Source organism: Bacillus rossius, chromosome 14 (genome assembly GCF_032445375.1).
Source record: "Bacillus rossius redtenbacheri isolate Brsri chromosome 14, Brsri_v3, whole genome shotgun sequence".
Classification (NCBI taxonomy): domain Eukaryota; kingdom Metazoa; phylum Arthropoda; class Insecta; order Phasmatodea; family Bacillidae; genus Bacillus; species Bacillus rossius.
This window is the reverse complement of record NC_086341.1, coordinates 29,003,098-29,028,749: the sequence shown is the minus strand read 5'-3', so window position 1 is coordinate 29,028,749 and position 25,652 is coordinate 29,003,098. Positions and strand designations below refer to the sequence as shown.

Below are 25,652 nucleotides of genomic sequence, written 5' to 3'. Positions count from 1 at the left end.
AGCTGACACCAATCGGTATAGATCTATGTATTTCTAGCGAAAAGGTTTCAGACCAGCTGTGTTTTAAAACTTAGAGGTATTGTTTGTGTTCCGTGGTTGGTTTTAGTTTCTTTCATTAGCATGTCTGCTGTCAGCACACCAATAATAGCCATCCAGAGAGGAAGCAAACGCTTCCTTATTGGCCCGGCCAAACAGGGCAATGGCTTCTCTTGCAGACGGCCGCCAATTACAAGGGAGCAATCGATAGCACGGGTATACCTTATTGCAGTCTAATGAGCGATCAAAATGTTTCGCGAAAAATTAATGCTCCTACCAACACTGGTAAAGGCCCGGAAATTGCGCGGATTTATTTGGTGTCAGGTAAACATTTCACAGTCTTATTTATACTCCTCCCTCATATGCTTCACTGTTGGCTAATTTCTTTTGACTGGGTTGATGTGATTCTGTCTCTCTACGGCTGGCTGGTAGCTGATTGGTCCACAGTACACCATCGGTAAAAACCTGAAAATTTCACAGGTTCTTTTGGTCGCAAGGTAGACTGCAAACATTGCATTGCAATGCAAACTTTGCATTGCCTTGTTGGTGGGTTCTCCTTTGATCCGCCACTCCCCTCTGCAACTGTGGGCCAGTCAACTGCCAGATAGCAGCGGGGGGGACGAATCACATCGACCCACTCAAACTTCATCAGCCAACGGGGAAGTGAATAAGGGTGGAGTATAAATAGGACTGTGAATTTTATCCTGACACAAAATAATTTCACGCAACAGGCATGTCGAACAAACCCTGGCACGGAAAAATGTGGATATGAGACGTGGAACTATCGATTCCATACGGAAATTGAGTGACGCGAAAGTGTTTGCGCAATCGCTGAAACACACCGGACCATTTAGGTCACGTTGCAAAACTTTATGTCTTGCTAATTTGAGAAAAGTCTGTGTTCATAAACGTAGGAAACAAATATAGATGAGTACTTATAACCCTTCAGACACTGTTAATACAGGCTTATAATTAATTCTATTGACAAACGTCGGCTACAGTTTCATCACGAGAAAAGTTAAGTTTAAAACCCAATGCGATTTTGGGACTAATCACCGTAACTATTCATTAGTTAAAATGATTTGGAGTAACAGCATAAATAGGTGGAAAATATGCGTTGGCGTTACCCCCTTATGTTTTAATGAAATCCATCTACGAGGTTTGTCTGTAGGATTCTGATTCAGCCTGAACAGGGACCGTTATATAATAGGTAGGGGCAGGAATTTTTCCCAAAAACATTTCAATGCCCAATAGACTGCAGTATGATATGCCCGTGGGGGCTGTTTCATTCATCTTTCCTAATTAGACTGGGCCATTCAAGACACGTTTTCTTCCGCACTGAATTATTATGATTGGTGTGCCGGCAATAGAATTGTACCTGCAAGAAACTCGACCTATCACCAAACACAGGCTTAACTCTCAACTAATTTTACAAGAAAAATGCATGCCCCTACTGATGAGTTTTTTGGTAAGATCTAAATTTTGCTAAACATGATGGTTATCACCTACAGATCTGTGGTGCATGATCCTTCAATTCCGGTCACACTGTCATTTTCTCAGTCAAATAAAGTCGAACAGAAAATATTAAATATGTGTAAAATCATGTCACAATATCAATTTTTTTTTTTGCCTGAGCTTTCTCAAACATTTTGATTTTTATCTCATTTTGAAATTAAATACGTAATGCATGACAGCTGGATGAAATTCATGAAATTTTTAAGAATTTTAAAAACATTTTCAACCTTACTTGTTACATATAAACTAAGTTTTAAAAGCAATTATTATATCTTTTTTTTTTCATTTGATTTTGACGTTAAATTAGTCTCAATTTTATTACGTATAAAGTTATTTTGCCTATGAAATTCATAGTAACATTATTTTAGTGATTACTTATTATTTAGTTATTAATTTATTACTTTCTGAAAACCTAAAATAATAGAATGAATAAGATGAAATAAAATTCTTATTTTTGTAACATGACAAAAATTAATCCCTTTAATAGTAATATCATTAAAATAAATTGAATTACTTTAACTGCAATAGTATAATCAGTTGTTTTTGGGGCTTTTGGAGGATTAAATCAAACTTCAATTCGTAAAATTATAGCTTATTCATCAATCACAAATAATGTCTTCGTTAGAGTGATTCGTTGTTACGGAAACGGACGCCATTTCCTTTTTCACCGGGCACGATTCTAATTTCTTTAAGAAAATATTTATTAATATTACCTGTCATTTCAAAATTCTCAAATTTGTTACGATTTTGACAGCGAAGAAACATGAAATGAGTTTTTGTGATAGAAATGCAAACCATATCATGAAGTAGCCAGTGGAATTTGAGTTAAACCTAAAAAGTTTCAGTTGTGCAATCAATTAAATTCTCCTTATTTGTACAACCCAAAAACGTTAAAAATGTAACTTTGGCAACTAATTATGCAAAAAGTATGAGCTGTATATATTTTTAATTTCGTGCAAGTTAAACAATTGAAAAAATCTTAAAGTTGATCAGTGATTATTATAAATATAAAATCATGACCTGAAATGGGAGGCATGCCCTTAACCCAACAACATTGTTTGACAAAGCATATTGGAAGGTGTTGAAAGCGAAAGTTGTAACAGTGATTCAAGACACGCTGTAATATATTCACCTGTAAATTATTGTACAGCAGCAGCCGCAAATTATCCCAACAGCAGATAATAGTAGGTATAGAATATGCAACATAATGGGCCTGTTGCGGTCATGTAATAGTTATGTTGAGTCTGCACTATCATTAACTCTTATAGTTGGAACCATATTTATAATTTTACAGCAGATTACTCTGTTTATAATACAGGAGAGTTCCGTACAGATATACTTTATGCTGGGAGTTTAATAAATTTCAGAAAATTCCTAATTTTGATGAAGGTTGTTGGACCCTCAAAACTGATAGTGAAATCGGAACTGTTCCCTTTACTCACAGGAGCATAAGCACATAATTTAATTTTGTTTGAGGGGGGGGGGGGGGGAGTTAATCACATTGCCGACTGTAGGCTTTTAAATTCATTCCTTTTGTCGGTGCGAATGATAAGATATTTTTTTTTAGGATTTGGGGGGGAGGGGTGATTTGGTAGATATAATATCCCCTCCATCTCCCGCGTACTCGCCAGTTTATTCAGTTTTCTCAGGCAAGATTTTGCACCACTGAATGTTTAAATGTACATATATAATAAAATTAATATGTCCCAAAAATATATATTTACATTCATCTTATAAGTAGCAAACTTCTGGATCCAGCAATCTTTTTATACCCCGTATTAAACTGACATGTTCATATTTTTAAATATCATGTGGCTTTCGTTGCTACTCAGGAAGTATGGCCATATAGAAATTCTTACTTTTTTTGATCATTTTTAGCGTCCTGCTAAATTGTTCCATTATACAAATTGCTGCTGCGAACTTATTTGAACAAACTCATTACGCTGTGTTGTCTCTTTTCATTTTGATGTTAACAACATAATTTTTATTTATTTTCCAAACAAGGTAGCAGTCCAATGGTCATACGAATTTAGCTGCTTATCTGCCTTGTGATTCGAAATAATAAATACAATATTTGGAAAATTTTGTCTTGTTAGGAAAGAAATTGTTGATGGAACACAAAGTTTTACAATGTTGTTTTATTAGTGATTCCGATATTCAATAAAAAAACTTTTACCAGAAAACACATGAATGAAGAAAATTACCAAATATTTTCTGCATCTTTATGATTAGCTTTTATAAGAGTAATAATCCTCTAAAAATATTTAAATTGAATAAAAAAAATGTTGTAGTGAATTTTTTTCTGTTAAAACTTAAATGTTGAACCAGATCAATGATAATAAGTTTTTGGGAATTATTTATAAACTGATTCCAAGTTCTTAGAAAAATTTTACATGCAGACATTTGTTTAGTGTCACAGTATATGTGTTTTATTATTATCAGGGGATAACTTGTTTGTAACATCAACTATTTTACCACATGCTACACTGTATATCTTGTGTTTGAACACAACTGGACAAAAGGCACATTTTGTTATATACTAAAATTTCACCATTAATATAAATAAAGAAGTCTCTTCAAAAATTTACTTTTTTTCTACTGAGATAGTACCAATTAACTAAAGAATATTTATGGGAGTGAAAAACAAGAAAAAAACTCGATATCTTACAGAGTGTTTTATTAGACAAATCTCATTAACAAATTTATATAAATAGTTTGTATGCGATATAATACATTAAAATAAGGAGGAAGACACTTGTGATTTTGTTGTATAAGGCACTTTCAAATTAAAAAAACACCTCAACTACAAACTATGTACAATGATGCTATAAAAATAGATATACTTTAAGCATATAAAGTATGTATTATGTTACAATATTATTCAGTCATTTTCGCTTCTATGCATTATCAACAAGTAACACCGTGTAAACAATAATTGACAAAACAAGGACATAAAAAATATATTTTTTTAAATATTAATTGTACTACTTAATGACAATTTTATATCTGCAGAGTATAAGAGTTGAGTCACTTTTAATATTCGAAAAAGCATACATCAATTTTTTTTTCGATAAATAGTATAAAAAGCAGTAGTTAAATCAACAGCGCAAAACTATTAATTTCGTTTCAATCAATACTTTGTAGGTAAGTTGGTGACATTAAGTAAATTCCAGTGAAAACAGAAAAGAGTATCTTTGTATTTTTGTCGAGCAAAAATATAGCTCATCTTGAGTGTTACCATCCATCTCTACAGTAAAACTAAAATCACAGTTGCACTATTATAGTCACGAGATACATTAAAACTGTATCCACCGCATTATTGCCAGACGCCTGGCGACGGGTGGTTACCACGGCCGCCACGGCTTGTCTTCCTCCGGGGGCTGCTCCGTCTTCCTGACGACCAGCGACAAGGGCGGGCTGTAGGGCCTGTCCAGCGCGTCGTAGCTGCTGCTGCTGCTGCTGCTGCTGCTGCTGCTGCTGCTGTGGCCGGGGCTGAGGGGCGACTGGTAGCTGGCGGGAGACGTGGCCACGTCCCTGCAGACGGGCGCCGGGGCCACGGCGGGCGGACTCCTCACCGCCAGCCGCTCGAAGCCCTCCGCGGACGCCGACACGCTCGAGGACGCCGACGACGCCGCCGAGGAGGTGGAGGAGGTGCGCGAGGGGATGGGTATGAGCATGGGGAGCGGGGAGGACGAGGACGAGGGGGCCGGGGAGGAGACGGGCGACGCGACGACGGTCTGCCTGAGCACGTGCGACGTCCCCGCGCCCGAGGAGGGCAGCACGAGCGCGATGTCGCCGTTGGGGAGCCGCGTGGGCACGAGCTGGAGGCCTCCGCCGGAGCCCGCGGCGCTCAGGAAGATGCCGCTCTGGGAGGTGGCGATGGCCGTCGGCACGGAGTGGCCCTCGACGACGGAGGCCGGCGTGGGCAGGATGTGCACCTGGACGGTGTGCTGCTGCTGCGCGGGGGTCGCCGTCGACTCGGGGGAGGAGCTCGCGCCGTTCAGGCAGTTGGCGAGGTGCTGGAGCAGCCTGCGCCGCACGGGGGAGTCGAGGCCGGGGAACCTGCCCACCTCGCCCGCGCACTCGCTGAAGCCGGCGCGGAACTTGTTCAGCACGCCGGGGTCCGTCGCGGCGGACATGGCCGCCTGCTGCCGCTGGAGGTTCTCCAGGTGCTTCACCGTCATCTCCAGGATGTCCGCCTTCTCCAGCTTGGAGTGGCGCGCCGGCTGTGGGACAAACACGACCATGTCAATCACTTGCACGTGTTATACAGTTCCTCAGCTCTCAGAATACCCCGTGAACCCCAACGCTTTGGAATCATTCTTGCAATGGGGAAGATAGATTTAAAACATTTGTTATGGACATACGCCACTTCTGGTACAAAAGAACAGAATAGAAATACAAGCCAAAACCAGTCAAAGTCAAATGTTAAATAAATACAGACAGCACAGAGAATTCCGTGAAAGGAATAATTAATCAAGAAAAATACCAGGGCACTGACGAAAACAGTGAGCTAACAACGATGATGCACTTGTAACAATAACGACCTTGAACAACACAGCAACAAATACACCAACCCATAGATGATACATAACAGACATCCTGGACAACGGCACAGACGAGCACTGTAGACTTCCTAAGACAAAAAATTTGACATCGGCTGATTTGGGCTTGCTTTTCTGTGTGTTTGTGTATTCATCGTTCTTGTCCATTCTTGTGGTTTCTCTGTGACATATAGTGAAAACCAGCAATGTGTATGTCGATAAAAATGTTTTGAAACCATGAAACAATGTCATGACTATTTCAGGAACTTTTAATAACATTTTACTAAAACATTTTACCATCACAGGGTGATTTTTATGTATACAATAATCACAATTAAATATTAACAAAAGTAATAAATATCTAGGACTTAATCAGAATGCGAAATTCCAAAACAATTTTGAGACATAATTTCCACTTGTTTTATGTGGATTGTCACCAACTATTTAAATATAATTTACGACTATAGATTGAAGAGATCAAAAGCCTGTTGAAAATAAAGCTTCGGGATTCTATCACGACTTTAGAGACCTGCAGAACTAAATAAAACTTTTCGGAGCATGAAAATAGAATAGAAGCATAAGCAGTTATTTTGAAATTTCATATCGCAGACAACTAACTGGATAGGGACGTCCACATCCCAAGCCAGGGAATTTCGGAAGACAACAAAAAACAGGCTGGATGGAACGAGTTTAGAAACCGCCTCACTCGCTCGTATTGGAAGGCTTTACGTGGATATTGCTTTACTTTATTGGTGAAAACTTTATTTTATAGTAAAAGAAAATAATAATTCTTATTAAATCGTCTTCAGAATAATTAAAAATGCTTATTCTTTAAATGGAAACACTTATTACAACGCATTCAATATCTACAACTACTGAAAATCGTAGCTACTCAAAAAGCCTTGCTAATATATGAATCTTAGTGTGACGAATAAAAGGTTGACAAAACTTTTTTTCAAAGTTAACATTTGTATCACGTAAACATGCCTACTCTCACGAAATCTTCAGATAAAACAACCAAACAAAATTGACAGCAAAAATATATGTGAAATTTAGATGGAAAAAATATATATATTGGCCTTTCATAGATTAATGGGCAATTGTATCTCCTTGACAAAAATAAGGGGTGACTAAAAAAAAAAGTTTAGTAATATATTTAAAAATTGAAACAATTTCAAAAGGAACTTACATCTTTCTTCATTGCATCCAAGATAAGCGTTTTCAATTCATTGAGACAATTGTTTATCCTCGCTCTCCGACGCTTTTCCATGATTGGTTTATTGCTCTGCAACAAAAAGAAAAAAACAAAATATTACACACATTATAAAGGTAAGATTTTGTAATAAAGTGTTCCAAGTTTTATGCTAAATTTAAAATTACACAGTGGATGATACGAGCCGAAGTTTATTATAATAGAAATACAACTCGGCATAAATACAATAAATATCTTGACACAAACGCAAGTCACCTGCAGTTAGTTTTTAAGGGATACCATATTATTTCAAGCAGATAATGCTCATTTTGTCAGGTGCAAAACACCACCAGAACCATTTTTAAAGTTATTGAAGAAGCGCCTCTTTAAACACTTCTGAGTGGAAACAATCCTTCACACGGGGCACTCCCAAAACATCCGCCGGAAGTGATCGTACGACCTACAAGGGCGTATATTGCACTGAGAGAAAGGTTAGTTTGCCTCAACAAACTATTTGTTTATATATGGCGAGATAAATATATTTTGTTAATTAAAACAAATATTTTGTAGTAGTAAAGATTCTGTTGACCCAATAAAATGATTTTGTCAACTCTAATGTATATTTCGTTAGGTGTAACAAATTATTTTTGAGTTTGGTTAAGCTAACAAAATATTTTGTTCCACCAAGTAAATATTTGTTTCGCCAAATATAAACAAATATTTGTTTGATTCAAACAAACCTTTTTCTCTGTGTGAGTGGAAAACGAGGGGGGCAACTTAACCACATCCTTTTCAAAGACGAAAAATGGCGTTATTCCTTTCTTTTATTGTGCACTACGACACAGCTAAAATACACGATTGGTGAAAACATATTTTTAAAAAATAAATTAAGATATTTTGTTAGTGTTTATTATTGTATGGCACCAATGAAAGAGATAGCTACGCCCTTGTAACCTTAGACAAAGTTGACATTTTGCCTGACTAACGTTGGAAAATTACTCGCAGTAAAAAAATGGGATGGCATGTACTCGAGAGATTTTTTTCGCCCGATAAAAAAACGCATTCTCCTGATTTTTTTTGTAGAATTAGAGCAGGTGAGGTTTTTTTTTGTGCCGTTGGGGGGGGGGGGGAGATTTATAAGTATGTTTATGAACAAACAAAAAAGGGCAAAAATAATGTAAAGGCAAGAAAGATTTGTAAGGAAGAGCAGAAGAGACGGGGTGTCACACTCTTCGCTGTGTCCTTGATCTGCTAAGTTTAACAACCCATTTCTTAAACCTCCCCCCCCCCCCCCAAACAATTCAACTACACCAGAGGCCGCCGGCATCACACGACAGTCTCGTTCCACGCCGATTCGGGCGAAGCAATGCCCTATGTTTTTTTTTCTTTTGTCCTTCTGTCGGTGCCACTCTTGCCCGTAGTCCATTAGCAATTCATGAGCTGGTCCACTTGCAAAGACGATGAAAAGAAGGGGGGAGGTATGGAAGTCAGAACAGCGTCAGAACAAAATAACTTTGCAGAAACTGATCTTTAGAGGAGGGTACACAGGGCCAAATTGTTCATAATGTATGCAGTATACATACCGGCGTATGAAGCAGGTCTAAGTAAAAGTCCAGCATTGTGTTGAGTATAGCTCTGCTAAAATATATATAAGTACATTTAAATGAACAAATCTATCAAGTCACCGAGAAGAAATTTAAACATTCCTGAAAAACCATCGCATGTTTCCGAGAAATTGTAGACATTATACAGCCTAGTGTGGAAAGTTAAGTCGGAAAAAGTCATTGCGGATTTGTTTAGGTGCTGTAGAACAACGGGCAAAAAATTTAAAATGTATATTGCTTCGTGCCATGTTGGTTTGTGACAGAACTGAACAAGTAACTAAGCAATTTATCAGTAAACAACAAAAATATCTATAAATGGAGAAAAAAAAGTATAATTAACAATTTTTACTAAAATAGTAATTAGCTTAGTAGTTTAGAGTGGCGACTTCCTAAGACACTGTCCACGCTTTGAATAGCCAGAAACAACCCTCAGGCCTTGGGTTGGTCACCACCGTTGTAGAAAAAGGTCAGTTCGAGAAACACCACTGTGATTTTAAATTAGGATCCTGGCTCACATCATTTTAGAATGGATAGTATTAGTAACATAACTTTAATATACACACAGAGATAAACAGAAATAAAAGCATTACCTACACTAAACTTAAACTTAAAAAGTTACTTAGAGCTCATAATTTTTTTTTAATTTGAGGCTAATAAACAAAATGTTATTTTGATCGCTTACCAATAATACTACCTACGGTACATTAAAAATGTTGTTTGTATTCATTAATAATTATTTACGTTTTTTCTCTCTCGAAATTTCCGTAGATATGATTAAAAATGGCTGCGTTCACATTTGTACGAACAACTGTGAACATGTGGTGTTATCAGCAAAAGTATTCGGATATCATACATTCCTTATAATTGCGTCCTTTACATTGTCGCTGGATGTGTGTGCAGTGTGACGCGTCCTTGGGTTTTCGGAAACAGCTTATGATCAACGACGAAAATTCTTAGTTCAAAATTTATTTTTTTACCATCACGTGTGGACAAGCGCATTTCCGCAATGTTTCGGGCGATGCAATATGGTGGTGTCACTTCAACTACGTCACAGCACGTCTTCATCTGACAGTTCCCAACTACATTCCTATAGAGGTCCGTGCCAACCGAAGGACAGAAGTGCGTGGGTGCGTTAACAGCCAATGGCTGCCCGACACCCGTCAGTCCGCCGCCGTCAGCTGTTGACAAGCTGGAGTGACTTTGTTCTTGAACTGCAGACAAGGTCACCGTCACCTTGGCGCTGACACCGGGACGCGTTTCTCTCTCTCTCACTCTCTCTATTCCCCCCCCCCCCCCGACCATTTTCCCACTTAGGGCGAAATTTCCCAAACTATCAGCGCCGATGGAAACAAACTTACGTAACGCGATAGTTCGTAGGCTTCAGTGGCCCACAACATTATCTATGTACAGTCCCTTCGAGCTAATCTAAACTTTAAAATTCTTTTTTTAAAAGCTGTTATGTCGGGGCGATGACTCATAGAGCGTACCGAATAGTGCAACGCTCAGAAGTAAGGCGCTCAATAGCGGAGAAAACTATGGTGAGGGGAAGAGTGAATAAGTATAAAGTAGACAGACGATTGTAAAAGACTTTGAATGATTCACTGTGTACTCTGTCTAGTGTTATCATCCACGGAATTTTTTTTTAAATATTATGTTTAATCGTTTAAGTGAATTACTGAAGCAGGTAACGTGCAAACATATTTTTCTGTCCAACTATGCTGTCAGCTGGGAAAGGCGTGCGACAGGCTCACGTGAGGGTAGGCGGGCGTTTAATGCGACCACAATTGGTCCCGTCAATCTTCCCTGCGCTATCCGTGTCCACATTAACATTGCACCGCCCCCTCCCCTTTTGTCTACTCTTGCGGCCACGTAAAATTGCTATCAAGTTTAAAAGTATAATTGCTATGGTTTGACAAATATGCCACAGCTTTTGGAATGTTTACTTTGTGATACATAAGTTTTCGTGTACATGCGTGTGTATAGTTAGTTACCTTAACTGTTAGGAAATTTCACATCATTTTTGAGTAATTTTACAATAATAAACACGATAATTAGTCCAAAAATATTTACTTTTTTGTAGCTTATAGCTGTTAAAAAAATACATAAACCTCAGAGCGATTTTCAATTTTACCACTTCAGTCGTTCGAATGAACACTTCAAACAACGCGAGTAACTTAGCGGTGTATCGAACCCACGACCCCGTGGTTGTTACTCAAGACATCCGGGAAGGGCCTGTTTACGAAAAGCACGCAAGAATTCGCTGAGGATGTTAATGTGATATAACAGAAATAATCTTAAACGATACAAATGGAACTGTAATAAATCCACATAAACGGAAATGAGTTGGAAAACTAATACATCAAACCAAATCACTCGATACAATATTAATGAAATGATTTGTACCCAAATGTAATAAAATAAATATAATGAAGTAAAAAACAACACGCACGCACGACGAGAAGACTGCGTTTCAGTTCAGAACCTTGCGCTTAGAGGCGACACCGCACTAGAAGCATCAGCGGGAGTCGCACTTATCATCCCGCCTCACTAACGCAGATACACTTCTGACTAGGCAGACCCCTTAACCCCTGGTTCATCTTGCACACTATAAATCATTGTGTAATATAATACCAACCACTTTCGTAACGTAATATAAACAAAAAAAAATTTTTCTTTCGTACAAATTTCAAAATACAATTTTTATTGCAGTTATATTTACGCATGGACAAATCTTTTGCACTTTCAAAATGACGTACATGTACCTGTATGCCAACGATTACATTGTTCTGACACCAAAAAAAAAAAAAGATGAACCTGATTAATTTAACACATGTACGTGTGATTTCGTGTGTACAATCTACATGTGTAATAAAACACAATTTTTTTACGGTGTATTTAAATCATTCGACGTACTTTTTCTTTGTACGGAATAGGGTTGATAATCAAAGAAACACGCGTCCAACTACGGGAATAAAAAGAACAAGAGTTATGAATATTTAAAAAAAAAGATAACCAATTGTAATAATCTGGGCCGGAGGAGCAGGGTCTGTGTGGCCGGAGGGTGGGGGGAGGGAGAACAATGGACGGCCTCAGCGGGCTCCGAGGTCGGCGGAGCGGAAAACGCGATTACCCGGCAGCTGCCCTCTCGAGGAGACACGCCAGCGGTCCAGACCTGAGGCGGCCGTGTGCCGACCACTGCCGTCCCAGTCCACCAAACAAAACACCAAAAGAGAATCAAACCTCGAAAAAAAAATTGTGTCCAATGCTGTATTTTTGTACAGTTTTAGAGACCTCTATGCTTAATAACATACTAAAAGTTTACCGATGTAACGCAGTTTTTTTTGGACATACGCGATTTGAAGTTTTGCACTGTTTGTCATTGAACAATTTCGAAAAAAAAAGAAAAAAGAAAAAAAAATCACATAAAACAAGACTGAATCAGCTAATGTCGGACAAACGGAACCAACGATGAAACTAAACAAGTAGATATTATGGACAATACAACGACGACAGGACGACAAAAAATGTTCAACCTCTAAACATCAACCAGCACAAGAATTTTATGGAAGGGACTTAGTCATGAAAAATAATATACACAGACGAACACAGTGGGCTAACAACGACGAGACAGATTAAATGCAGGCACACAAAAAACCTGTACAACGCAGCAAACATATAAGCACAACGAAAAGATAAAAAAAAACTACTATGGAAAGCACAACGACGATAGCACTGACGAACACAGAAGGTTTCCAGTGACACAGTTGCGACGTTTCGGGAACTGACATCTGTTCCCAACACCAGGCTCAGACTGATATTGGGCACTGGAAAACTATGGATATATATATGTTAGAGCTCCTAGCCAATGGCAGGCAGGGCTATCGTGATTGCCCGCGCACAAAAGGGGATGATATTAGCTGGTGTATTGCTATGAGGGTTGTTGAAAAATGGCACCTTAAAGCTAAAGAAATATGCAACGATTTTTTTAAAAGTGATTATTACGTCGGACTCTTTACTTATATTTTAATCAGGTTCTTATTTCCTCGACTAGTTAAACAAATAATTTTATTACTGAATTGATTTATATCCCACCTTAAATATTAACATTCGGGACATTTTTTTCAAAACGAATTTATCTAGATTCTTTAGGTAAGTTTATGGAGAGTCTAAGTTAAAAATTGATTAAATGTAAGCATTTTAATGGACTGCTGTATGTCGCCTTCGTCTAGGTCTTAACTGCACGTTTTTGGCGATACGCACAAGGTATACAGCGGTAAACATTCGGTATATTATTAAGCATTGTATATTCTACCACTGTGCAAAAAATTCAGCTATGGACAAACTTTTTCGAGGTTGAAACCTTTGGTTCCTGGGCTATCTGGGAAGATGGCAACAAAGTATCGATGTATCAGAAATACCGATATTTGGACGGTTTTTAAACAACATAAATCAGGATACCTATGCGTGACCTTTAAAAAACAGATTGTTAAGTTGTAGTAATATTAATTCTAACTAGATGGTGGTTGGTTCAGTGAATTGCAGATGACAGCGCTGGGTACAAGGACCTTGGTTCTATTTATATAAGAAATAACTCAAAAATAAAGTCACAAGGTTCCTTTTATTTAAAAATGATCGTTCAATTAAAGTAAAAACATCGATATTTTTCTATCGATATATACCAATGACGTCTCGTTTATAATATCAACATTTTGTTACATCAAATTGAAATGATATAAGTATGAAGTTTATTTCCAAAATTTGAAGAAAAATACATCGATTGTACACCCCTAAACTATAAAAACTCTAAGATAGGCATTGAAAATATGAATAATACACATATTTAAGAATATAATTTTGATATTGAGAACCAATTTTTTTACGTAACTTCAATATAAAAGCTTGGATGTAAAAAAATCTCAATATTACATAAATGAGCATGAGTGTTTTCTATATTTCGAAAACCCAATATATCTAAAACATTGACCCTGGTCACCAGTGCGCACGGGTCTGAAACTGTATTTAAATTTTAAAGAGCATAATTAAAATGTAATCCTTTTAATGCAATAGTCTTCCAATAACGTTGATATATATCTATTACGTATGTTTTAGTTACAATTGTTGGTTTAGTTTAATATTTATCTTTTAATTTTAGTTTAGATGATATGAAATTGAAAAGTTGGTAACCTGAACTGAGGTTGTAATTGAAAATGTTTTTATATATATTTTTTATCGAGTAAGAAATTTTAGTAAACATAGATTTTAATTTCAGTACTACGTAAAATTTAAGTAGGGCAAGATATATTAGATATATTTCTTCTGGTTCTCTTTCATAGTAATGAAGGAGTGGTTTGACTGAGCGCCGCGGGAGGCGCTGCTGGTGCGTGTGACGTCACGAGAGCTCAGATGATCGCTGCGAGCGAAGAGGCAGGGAGTGTTAGTCTAGTCCAGTGGTTCCCAACCTTTTGTGGTTCATCTCCCCTTCCTGGAGGTTGACTAACACCTATGCCTAATTTTAATTTGAAGTAAACTGTAAAAAGTAAAAAAAAAGTTTTATTTATTTTAACAATTTTATTACCGTACATTAAAAACAACCAAAGCAGTTTTATCCGGTCACTCTTAAATAAAATATAAAAAAAATTCTAAAGTAAATATTTTACAGATTTATTTTTAAGATCGAAGAACTAAGATCATTGACATACATTAAAAAAAACCGGACTACCTCATGTTTTCATTTTTAAATTGGAATCTGGAAAAATTAAGAAAGTTGACAGTTAAAATTTGAAAAAAATTATTCAAATAACTCCATTAACACTAGAAACAGCTGTAGCAAACATTCAAGGTTAATTGAAAGTTTGAAAACTTTGTTATTGTTTTATTTTACCTTTTCAGTGGCTGCCTTGTGATTGGTGGATTTCAGTTAAAGCTTGAATATCCGGCTTTATGTTCGTCAAGTTCAGACGCAAGTCTCTTTTTAGGCAAATGTCCAACTTATTTCTTTGTTTTGCGAGGAACTGAACAACGGAACTGAATCCTTTTTCAACTATATTATGTTGGCGGGAACGAGATGAGAAGTGGTTCAGTATCACCCATGCTAATTCGTAACCGCTCTGGTTGAAAATGATTTTCGCCTCACAGTCATACTTCAGATCTAGAAACTCCGTCTGCAAAGAGTTATCAAGCTTATCCACAGCTTCAAACGAGAATGTATCTAGAATCCAATTCGGAATTTGTAACTGGGTCAAATCTTCAAATCTTGATTCCATGTCAGTTTTTAACTGGTCAAGGTGATCAGTAAAAATTAGAATTTTGTCTTCTGGGAGTTCAGGAATCTCGTTATCTGACACAGAACACTTTTTAAGGGTCGAAAACTGAATCAGCTCTTTACGGCCAAACAATTAACTCATTACTATGAATTTTCAGAGGAAATACTAATAAAATACGTACATAAACACAATGAAAATAGCAAACAACATAAGTATGTATAAATCTCCGAGAGAAAAACATGGATTGTTAGCAGCACTTGTTTGGGAAAATATTCTGATGGACGGATAAATTCAAGTTTTGTAAATCGCTTTGATAGATGCGTGGGGTTGACGGACGAAAGAATAACGAACGGAGGAAACGATTGCAAATCCGCCTTAAGGCATACACAAAAAAAAAATTTGAAATTGAAACTGAAATGTTTTTACAGCTACAAATTTTCTTTTTGTAAATCTATGTCTTCTTCACAATGACCAAATAACTAATAGCAGTATTACAAAAACTATTTTTGTGTTAATACAGAACTTCTGTAAGCACTCATATTATGGTCAATGGACTCGGGAAGTTATGCCCACTGCCCATAATTTTAAATACTGTCAAGACAACTGAACTGCAATTTGTTTTTCTTATCGCCAGCCAAAATCTATGTATCAAACAAACGTTAAGTGTTGTGGCATATATTCCCATGGCAAAGAAAACTAGGTAAATAACTGAAAGTGAAGAATAGGAGGGAGAGTTCATATTCCTATCTGGAATGACTCTCGACACATTGCAGAGCACTGCCGGCAGATCTTACAAACTATTAAGTTGGCTAAACAGTTAATTTAGAATAACGAGTTACACTGTTCCAGTTCCTGAGAGATAGCAGTTCACTAAAACCGTACAAAATCTTTATAGATGTTCAGAATTTTATTTATTCCCCCTCCCTAAAATATGCTGTAGAATTAAAAGAATTTTCCCTATACGTTAAAAAAACTGACAAAGTGTAGGTATGTATGTGTGTATGTATGTATGTATAAAGTTTCAATATTGTTTACTGTGCATTAGTTTTCTGCGCATATATCCATCGTTGACCTACAATTCAGCACAGAACCATAAAAAAAAAAAAGTTCATAAATGGTTAGCTAAAAGACATGGACTTTTGGTTATGACAATTATGGAAAAGTAATTTATACAGTATGTGTATGTTCTAATATATTAGTCATAAATATCCAACACAGCTTTAAAACTCGGACACAGTTTGGAAATATAACAACCCCAACAATCTGCCAATTACGTAGGTCACAAAACATATTTTTAACAGTTTAGTGATATAATAAACCGTTCAATGTCAAGGTCATTCATTTACCACTGCACAGCCAATCAGTAATATCAAATCGTTTTATATTAGTCAGCTTGTACACGTGTATGTATCTTCAAAGGAAAATACCCAGCATTAAGAAGGGGAGAAAAACAATAGTAATCAAAGAAAATTTAAGAGTTGTCAACTATTGAAACTCAGATTTCCAACGGAAGGGAAATGAGGAAAAATAAAGTGACCGGAACGGTTCCCAAAATAGCTTGTCGAATTATTGCTTGGGATTTTCGTTCAATACGCACGCATTTGTACTATTTATGTGAGCTCTGGCCGTGTTATCGCAAATGCTGCCCAGGATTGACAAAACTCCGAGATCTTACGACACTGTTCACACAAGTACAGTAGATAGTACGTACAGTCCGTTCAAATATTTTGGAAGCCGGGCACGTGAAGCGTTTAATAAAAGAAGATCCTGCCTTTAACGTCAAATCACCTGTTCATCCCATATACAGGTGGCATTGGCAAGCCGTCAACTGACGAGCAAACATAAAATCGAACATTTACTGTCTTTCTCCAATCTCATTACGCACACACAGGCTGTGGAATATTGTTTATTTGTGTGTTGCGATTGCTATAAAAAATTTATAACGGGTAAAAACGTACATATGTTTTTGTCATTATTGTTTGAATTGCAATGTTAAAAAATATAAAAGTACATTAACAAAATTATGAACTAAATACGTCTAGACGATTGGTTTTCTGGTAAAAGTAAGTAAATATAGATGTGTTTTATGTGGAACGTTTCGAAACTATATTCACGTAGCTAATGCTTCCATACTTTCAGCTTGATGTGCTTTCAGATTTGCAAGAATTCAGTGTAACAAGTAATTTGTAAAAGTAATTTCTCTTAAATATATATATTTTCTGTACAATTCATGGTTATGCGTACTCCACCGAGAAACTAATTCTTCATTCAAGAGAGGCTAATTGAATCATTTACAGATTACGGTAACTACGTGTGATTTAACTTATGTATATTTAGTAGAATTTTGTAGTCTTGATGTAAAGATTTAGATTTTCTTCAAACATGAAATGTTTGCGAGTCTCTCAGAAAAGTACTTTATTGAAATATAACTTAAAATGTCATGAAGTTAGCATTAAAATGCGAAAGCAGCACCTATGTTAATGCTACGAGATCCTTTGGACTGCACTACCAGGAAACACAAACGAGGAAACTATTATTATTATAGACTAAAATGTGTTTACTCGCAACACGAACGTGTGACAAAAATACAAGCCTGCCTCCCTAATACACGCAGTTGTTGGAATCAAAACAGCGCGATAGCATCATATTGCATTATGCTGGAATTACAATAACGCGACGGCGATGTGACAACAAAAAATAAACGATTGAATATGCAATGTATCTTGTACATTTCAAAGATTTATTATATACATCTAGTAAACAAAACCTGAAAAATTAAAGTACCGTTTTATGAAAGCACGCATTTCAGTAACGCCACGCCCACAACCTGATGGAAATAAATAATATTTCTAATCAGGAATTGTCGCGTCCGCCATTTATGTCGCGCTGACGTTATAGATGAGTCGAACGTGATTGTTTGGAAATCTTCGCGTTATTTTGACTCCAGTGGGAACATATAATTTCTAACTTTGCGAAAAATCCAAACAACTAGACAAAACATTTTTCTTGCTGTGACATTAGCACTCCGTTATGTGACAGTTGGTTTTAACTGTGCCCGTTTTGGGAAAAAAATTATTTAATAAAATTTTTTTATGAATTCGGAAAAAATCACTACACGTGAATTTATATTAAAAGATTCACATTAATTAAATTAAAAAATCTCAGAACTAATCATAATAATACTGAATTATCAATGCACCAATTTAACCATCATACAAAATGCAAATACTCTTCACTAACATCATGCCCGCGACGCAATAAATGAAGAAAAATAATAATACAAGAGTCTGTCACACTCGTGAATTTTGTCGTACTGACGTCATAGATTTGTTAAACGTGATAAATGCGAAAATAATTTTTATTCGCGTCGCTCTATTGTCATGCCAACAAGTCACGAGTATGTCAGAAGATTAAGATTTGTTTTTGAGACTTTTTTGATAGTATTGTAGGAATATCTTAATAAAAAAATGCCATTAACTACAGGTTAATTAATAAGTTATAAATGCAGTACACTAAATATCTTAATTGCAACAGAATTAACTAAATGATTATTTAAGACAGAAAGCTTGAAAGTTCTCGTAACATACTTCAATAGAAAAAAAAGCGTTTACTGTATAAGCAAGGCACGTCAAATGATCCGTAGGATATTTATTAGATGCAGGTATTATAATAAACTCGTACTAATGTATCAAAGAGTGGGTAAATATTTCTTTATTCGTGTTCTATTATTTCGTGCAAATCTTAGTGATGAACAGCCCAATTCGATATCAACGCTAATATTAAAAAAAATTACACTCCACTATTTTAAACATATTAAGAGTTAATGCAAACATTTTGACGTGACAACGTCTAATAAATCGATGAACGCCGGCTGCACGCACGAAAGTGTCCCGTAACGCACATTGTCCCGTTACGCTGTGTCCCGTTACGCTCATTGTACGCTTGCGCCGCATATATACCTATCTATTCCACTCGATTGGAACAACCATCGATTTGACTTTTTCGAGGCACATTAAACTTGAAACACTCCCATTCGTTTCCTACTTTTCCTGTCATAGTCCTATCCATAACAATATAACACAGATTGGAAGAAGTTAAATAGCAAATATGAATAAAAGTTATAGTTAAAATAATCTCTTCGTTAATATAATAAACATATTTGAATGAGTGCAAATAAAAGTAAATTTATCAATTAAATTGTAGATTTCATTTTCACTCGTTTGTATCCATACAAAATAGTGATATAATTCAATAAAAATGATGCAATTTTATTCATAAATGTATGCAATCATTTCATCAATGTTTTGTCATGACATCACGTTAAACTATCGTCCGTACACCGACTTTACAGACAACCAATTTTTTTTACTATAAAATCACTGAACAATTCATTAACTGCGTAGCGGTTTAACCATCTCTCAGACAGATTAATTAATTTAACGTTTAAGAATTCCAATTTTTTTAAAATTACAATACTGCAGGTTGCATCCCATTACACTGTACCAATCTTATAATGGATGAAAAAAATATATCTAAATTATATTATCGCCATTAACCGAGCATATATAATAACCAGAAACATACTTTATGAATGTTCATTTTTGTTGTCGCGCTGGTAAACACACTGTCGCATTCCGTCCTTCGCACTATTGAGATTACAGAATCCGCATTCCGAAAAGAAACGATGTGAGTCTTCCACACTCGCCAGAAATGTGTTAACATCTAAACACGGTAACGAGCAAATTCATGTGTTCTCATACGAAAAACGAACACAACTTTTAATAGAGAATTCTTTAAAGTAATGCTGCTTAGCAGACCAACATTTTAAACCCAGGGTTTGGGTCGATTTTCGACATGTAATACTGCCCATCTTGTTAAATTCATAAAACAGTTAATACTATAAAGTTTTCCTTCGGCTTTGAGAAATGCGGTTTTGCGCCACGCGCCATAGATGACAGCTCTGTGGCTCTTCCACATTTCCGTTCCATACGAATTCTGTTTCATTCAAGAATTTACTCCCTCAAAAGGCCGTTTACCGAGAGATAAGATGTTACACATAAAAAAAAAGACAATACAGACAATTAGCCAGTGGCAGCATCTAACGCCAACTCGAAACACCTGTCGACTTCTCTCGCGAGACGTCTACCACTTAGTGTTCCAGTCTGCAGATGAGAAAATTACAGGGTCTCCTGGGTATCACGCGATTTTTTAGCTGTTCCTTTCAAGTCTTACCCTCACGCTACCACCCCTTGTATAATTATAATTATTTATTTCAACCTGAAACTTCTATGATTAAATCTCGATCATCTTAGCAAAAAGGATTATAACATAACACAATTTGATTTATAATATCTATTATACTGTTTACATAAAGGATCAATATACACCAGAATTATTGGTATGTAGGAACTGCCAAATTATAGCACAGCAAACTTTTTAGTAAATTTAAACAGTAACAGTTGTTGGCTACGCATCATTTGTATACAGAAGCATGGCGATTTTCAAATAACCAATAATGCATTATTTAGCTTACAACCACATACAGGATCGTCCTTTGTATACAATTAAATTTAATTAAAAGTGCATTGAGGCAAAATGTTAAGTTTAAATTTTACTTACTTGACTGTTAGAGCCAGCCAATGAATGACATTTTAAAATCACTAGTTTAGAGAGAAACACATATTAAAATATTAATTTGGAAGTTTAAAATTCGCCATAGAACGCCGGGTGGTTGCACGGAGGGTTTCAGCCTACCCGTCGGTTCTCGTTGGTCCTCCTTGGAGGCAGCCCCGCCGCCGTCTCCGGGGGCGGCGCGGCCGTGGTGGTGCTGGGCGCCAGGGCGCCCGCCCCCGCTCCGGCCGCCGTCGCCCCTCCGCCGGTCACCATGGCTCCCGGTGGCAAAGATAACAACGCACTGCTTATCCCGCGACTCACGCGCGCACGCACACGCACACGGCCGACGAAGAGCTCCGAGTAGAACGTTGCTCGTCGCACCGCCACCAGCAGAATGACGCGGTGGCAAGACCGGCGCGTGAAAGATGAAGGGGGGGGAGGAGAGGGGTAATGGATACGCGACCGCGCATGCGCGCGCGCGCGAGACCTCCCCTACTTCCCCTCTCGCTCTCCGCCACGAGGGGGGAGCCGCGCGCCGCCGCGGTGATTTCCAGGGCCTTTAGCTCGACGAAAATGGTTTCTCCTCCCCCCTGCCGTACCCCTGCGTGCCGCCACCGTCGTGAGAAAGCGGCGGCCCGTCCCGGCTCTTCCCCCTCCTCTTCTAAACACCGTCCTCGGTCGTGCACTCGGCGCGGCCAATCAGCGCCGGCCTGGCGGGCCTTGCGAGCGGCATGCGCCGGCCACGCCGTCATTGGTCGGCACGGCCCGGTGCTCGTGGGGAATGTAGAGAGGGGAGGGGGAGGAAAACCCTGGCCGTGCCACGTGCCGCCACATCTCCGTCCTTGTCTCGCGCGCGCCTCGGAGACTGTGGGAAAACTCCTCCCAGTCTCTTGCCGGCAGCTGCCGCCGCGCGGGCGTGGGAGGGGGGGCAGCTGTCTTTCCCCTCGCCCACTTGCTCGCCTCCTCCGCGTGCACAGGCCTCACGACTCGGCGCGCGGCGCGTCGCATGGCATGGCGCGAGGGAGGGGGGCACGTGACCCCGCAAATCATAGCGCGTGCGCGCGCGCGAGTGTTTGACGTCACCGGACTGGCCCCACCTCGCGACACACGTCAGCTCTCCGCGCGCGTGTTAAGCCGTGCCAGAGTCTTATCACCAGCACTCTACGCTTCGACACATTCTGTAATCCGGCACGAATCCATCCGCTCGTTCTATTTTTTTTAAATGTTTAAACATCAAAACTCTCGGTGTACGGCATTTGGCGGGAGTAATTTCGTAAATGCGACGTAAATCAAGGAACGAAAATATGTAAACACAGTGCTGCCATCTGTGGCGGATCACGCGAATCAAAGTTCACATAGACATAAGGAAAATTAATAGTATCAATGGCCAGTAAATGAAAAGAATTTCTTGTCGAAAATCAGGTTTATTATTTTTTCAAGTCTTTTTCGCTTTTATCGGAGCCATTTAATTATATATTTTAAAATTTAATTATGCTCATCAAATGATTCAATTGTTGACGTAGCTTTTCCGGCAGCGAATTCTAGCGGCGGGTGCGTAAACTACGAGTGATTCGAGTCCAAAAATATGTTTGAAAACACAATGTTCGTATGTTTATTGCGCTTGTCTTTATTTTTAAGAATTCAACGTTAAATTTCGTGCCTGACATTCGTATTATAAGAGTATTTGCACTATATGAACACAAGTTACTGAGGTTAGATGTTACACATCACGGGGCGAGTACAGAAATAGTTGGATAGATAAACTATATTGACTTTCGATAATCCGGAAAAATCCCTAGTACGGCATGGCCTAGATCCCAAACTGCCGGATTAAGGGACTGTGTATACTGTGGGTTGGATTTCCGTATCATTAGCATGAAATATCCGTATTTCAGTAATCTAGATCTGATCACATGCCGTGTTATTTTATATTTCTTGAAAGAATTTTCGTTCCAATGGCAAGCATATCAATTTGTTTAAATAATATATGGCTAAGGCAAATTGACGATACAATAAAGTTCTCTGAAAATAAAATTGTAAATTATGGTGGACACATTGATACACATCATGTTGATAATGACAGTGATGATGTTAAGCGACAGTGGATTTTAAACAGTTGCTAGTGATTAAAAAACACGAGTTTTCTAAATAATTATTCAAACTGGAAAATATTTTAACAGTACGCCCTACCTATTTAGCATGATTTTGGGTGAAAAAGGTAGGGGCTGATAGGCAACATTGTGAGTCGTTCTGCTAGGCGGATAGTGTACATGGCAGGCTGGCAGAATATATTTTTCAAACACGAGTCTTGGTGCTAACTTTCTTTATCCATGGGATTTTTTTTCTTCAAATAGGAAAATTTCTTTGCAAAGTAGAGTGTGTGCTATGTGCCATGCGTCATAAGAGCTTCGCGGTATTAGAGAGCATATGCATTTTTCTTGGCTATTAAGTAAAAAGTTTGACATTTCCACAAGAAACTATATAACTAAACAAACTAACTAAACAAAAATATATCACAGCACGTTCATTCTATTTTAATGATTACGAGGCAGCTTGTAGAGAAAACGGTAACAATATATGTAAATTGTTATCTACGTCACAAGAGACTTACAAGATTATTGTCGGTACCGAAGCACTTGCATACCGATTCCTAAATCGTATATTTGAGTCATGCGTGTTCAAACCCACGACCGTCTTTAAACGAGAGAAACGTGTTTGCGATAAAGACCAATCAAATTTCGCAGTTATTTATAGCCTATATTTTAATCCGATATATAAGTTACTTACCTTTGTGTCCAATTTTATCAGAATTAATTGAATACATAGTGATCATCTAGCAAAGTACAAGATCAAAAGAAAAAAGTTAAAAACTCTGGTTTTTGGCCTTTTTGTCACTTCTAATCACCAAATATTTCTTCTAATGATCTAAATGTACCTGTTACAGAATTATTATTCCTTTATTTAGGAAGGTAAGCGAGTTGGGTCAGATAAGTCTGGAAGAAAATTTTTAACACAATGAGCTGTTTTGCTCAGGTTGAAATGTATATTTGTATTCTCATGGACTCTATGGAACTAAACAAAATTGAATTAATATTTTTTTATAAATAAAATATATATTAATTAACTTTGATGGATCAAGCTTTTTTGAACATGATGCCAATTTTCCGGTGATTCTAATTAAGTCATGATGGGAGGGAGGACCATTTGACGGACAACTGGTATACGATGACATCTGCTGTTTATGTTATTTCTTGAAGGTTTGCAGGAAATTTTTCTGTACTTTTACAAAAGATTCCTTCGGAAACAAATGGCCAAGAAAACGTTTTGTAATACTACAAGGAAGGTATTGTAAATTTCTACCTTTTTTCGAGATAATACTGAGTATTAACTACGAAAAAAGAAGCGTAATATTCTATTTTAATTGATTTTTCAATCAAGCATAATTATTCAAACCATGAAAGACATAATCGAATATTAAACAAATTGAATTTATTGTTGTTCACGATACTTATTAATGTGCGCAGTTAATACCGGAAAGCTATTCAGGGAATAGTTTACAGATAACTAACTATTGGAGGTACTGAAACAGCACAAAGCATAAATGCCCGGTGAATAATCTGAAAATGGTATTACTGACAACACCTTTTTTTTTTGTAGTTATGCAGTTGTTTTCTATGTAAATGTACAATTTTACTAATATATGTAAGTAAACATGAATAATTCTGTTCCATTTATAAAAAAATACATCGGGCATCTTACAGACACTGTAAATTTATATTTGTGGTAATTAGAGACGATGAGGGGAAGATGATACTAGAATTAATCATTGACAGAACGCATTAGGGGATATGGGGACGAAGTACCCTGAGAAATCTCAAAAGCTCATTGCAATAAAACCTTGATCGCATTGGTTATAAGGCGAGTGATCTGACCACTGAATTATCCTATACCCCTTAAACACACAAAAAAAATTGCTCGTTTTTATAAGACGCGGGTTAGACAATTAAAAAAATTACGGGTTCGTATAATTATAGTTATCAACAACAACCAAACACAATAATTTTCAAACAAAAAATATGGAATTTATAAAAGTAAACAATCAAGAAGTAAAGTTATATTGTAAGACCTAACCTTAAAATATTATTTCTGGTCCCCATTCATAACTAGTTAAGAATAAATTTCTTATTTTGCAGATAGGAATAAGCAGCAGTAGGAACAGTTGCAACTTTCCACCGTTAAGTAAGCAGATAATTTATAACTTCATAAGCGTAAAAGCGCACAATAACATTTGCGTGCGCTCAAGCAACAAGACTAAAAAATAATTTATGTTGCACAACTTCACAAACTTTTGCTTTCTAAAGCACGGGAACATTCTTACACATATCCACCCCCCCCCCCCCCCCCCCGTTTGAAAATAGTTTGTAAACCAACATGGAAGGAACTCAAGAACTCTGTCCGTCACGCTCCACAAAGCAGTGTGAGCAGGTTAGCAAACAGGCAGTTGTGATTGAAGTGTCATGCTACTGTTTTTTCTGCCCAACAGTTGAATCTTCTTACGAAGGTTCCTGCTTAAGGTCCCCGCCTACCCGGGCATACACGCGGTGAGCAGAGCTTCAGGAAAAACAACGCGATTTCCAAAACTACTCAAGATATCCGAGTGGGGTCTGCTTACGAAAATCAGTTAAGAATTCTCCGAAGGCCGAAAAGCAGTTTTGTTTCCGAACTAATTTTTTTAGCTGCATTTTTATAAAAGTTAAAATGGCTCAAAGACACATTTTCAGATAAATATTTAGGCATAAACCAACCAGTACAGATTCTTGAAGGGACTTACATCACACCTTTATCTTCATTTCTCCGCCATATAATATAGTCACCGTTCAAATGT

At 37.5% G+C, this 25,652-nt stretch overlaps 1 protein-coding gene across 1 annotated transcript; it reads right to left on the bottom strand.

Moving 5' to 3' along the window:
- Positions 1-4,211: 4,211 nt before the first annotated feature.
- On the bottom strand, positions 4,212-21,697 carry LOC134538753 (protein hairy). Its single transcript, XM_063380232.1, has 3 exons — positions 20,909-21,697; positions 7,285-7,380; positions 4,212-5,777 (listed from the first exon to the last, which is right to left on the bottom strand). The coding sequence occupies exons 1-3, from the start codon at positions 21,038-21,040 to the stop codon at positions 4,896-4,898; spliced, it is 1,110 nt and encodes a 369-aa protein (XP_063236302.1). The 5' UTR covers positions 21,041-21,697; the 3' UTR covers positions 4,212-4,895.
- Positions 21,698-25,652: the final 3,955 nt, after the last annotated feature.

Excerpts from the sequence above, each read along its gene's own strand:
- LOC134538753 (XM_063380232.1), bottom strand. The coding sequence starts at position 21,040 with ATGGTGACCGGCGGAGGGGCGACGGCGGCCGGAGCGGGGGCGGGCGCC. Across the intron at positions 7,381-20,908 it reads GGACCAACGAGAACCGACGG|AGCAATAAACCAATCATGGA; the intron begins GTAGGCTGAAAC and ends TTTTTGTTGCAG. Across the intron at positions 5,778-7,284 it reads TGGATGCAATGAAGAAAGAT|CCGGCGCGCCACTCCAAGCT; the intron begins GTAAGTTCCTTT and ends TTTGTCCCACAG.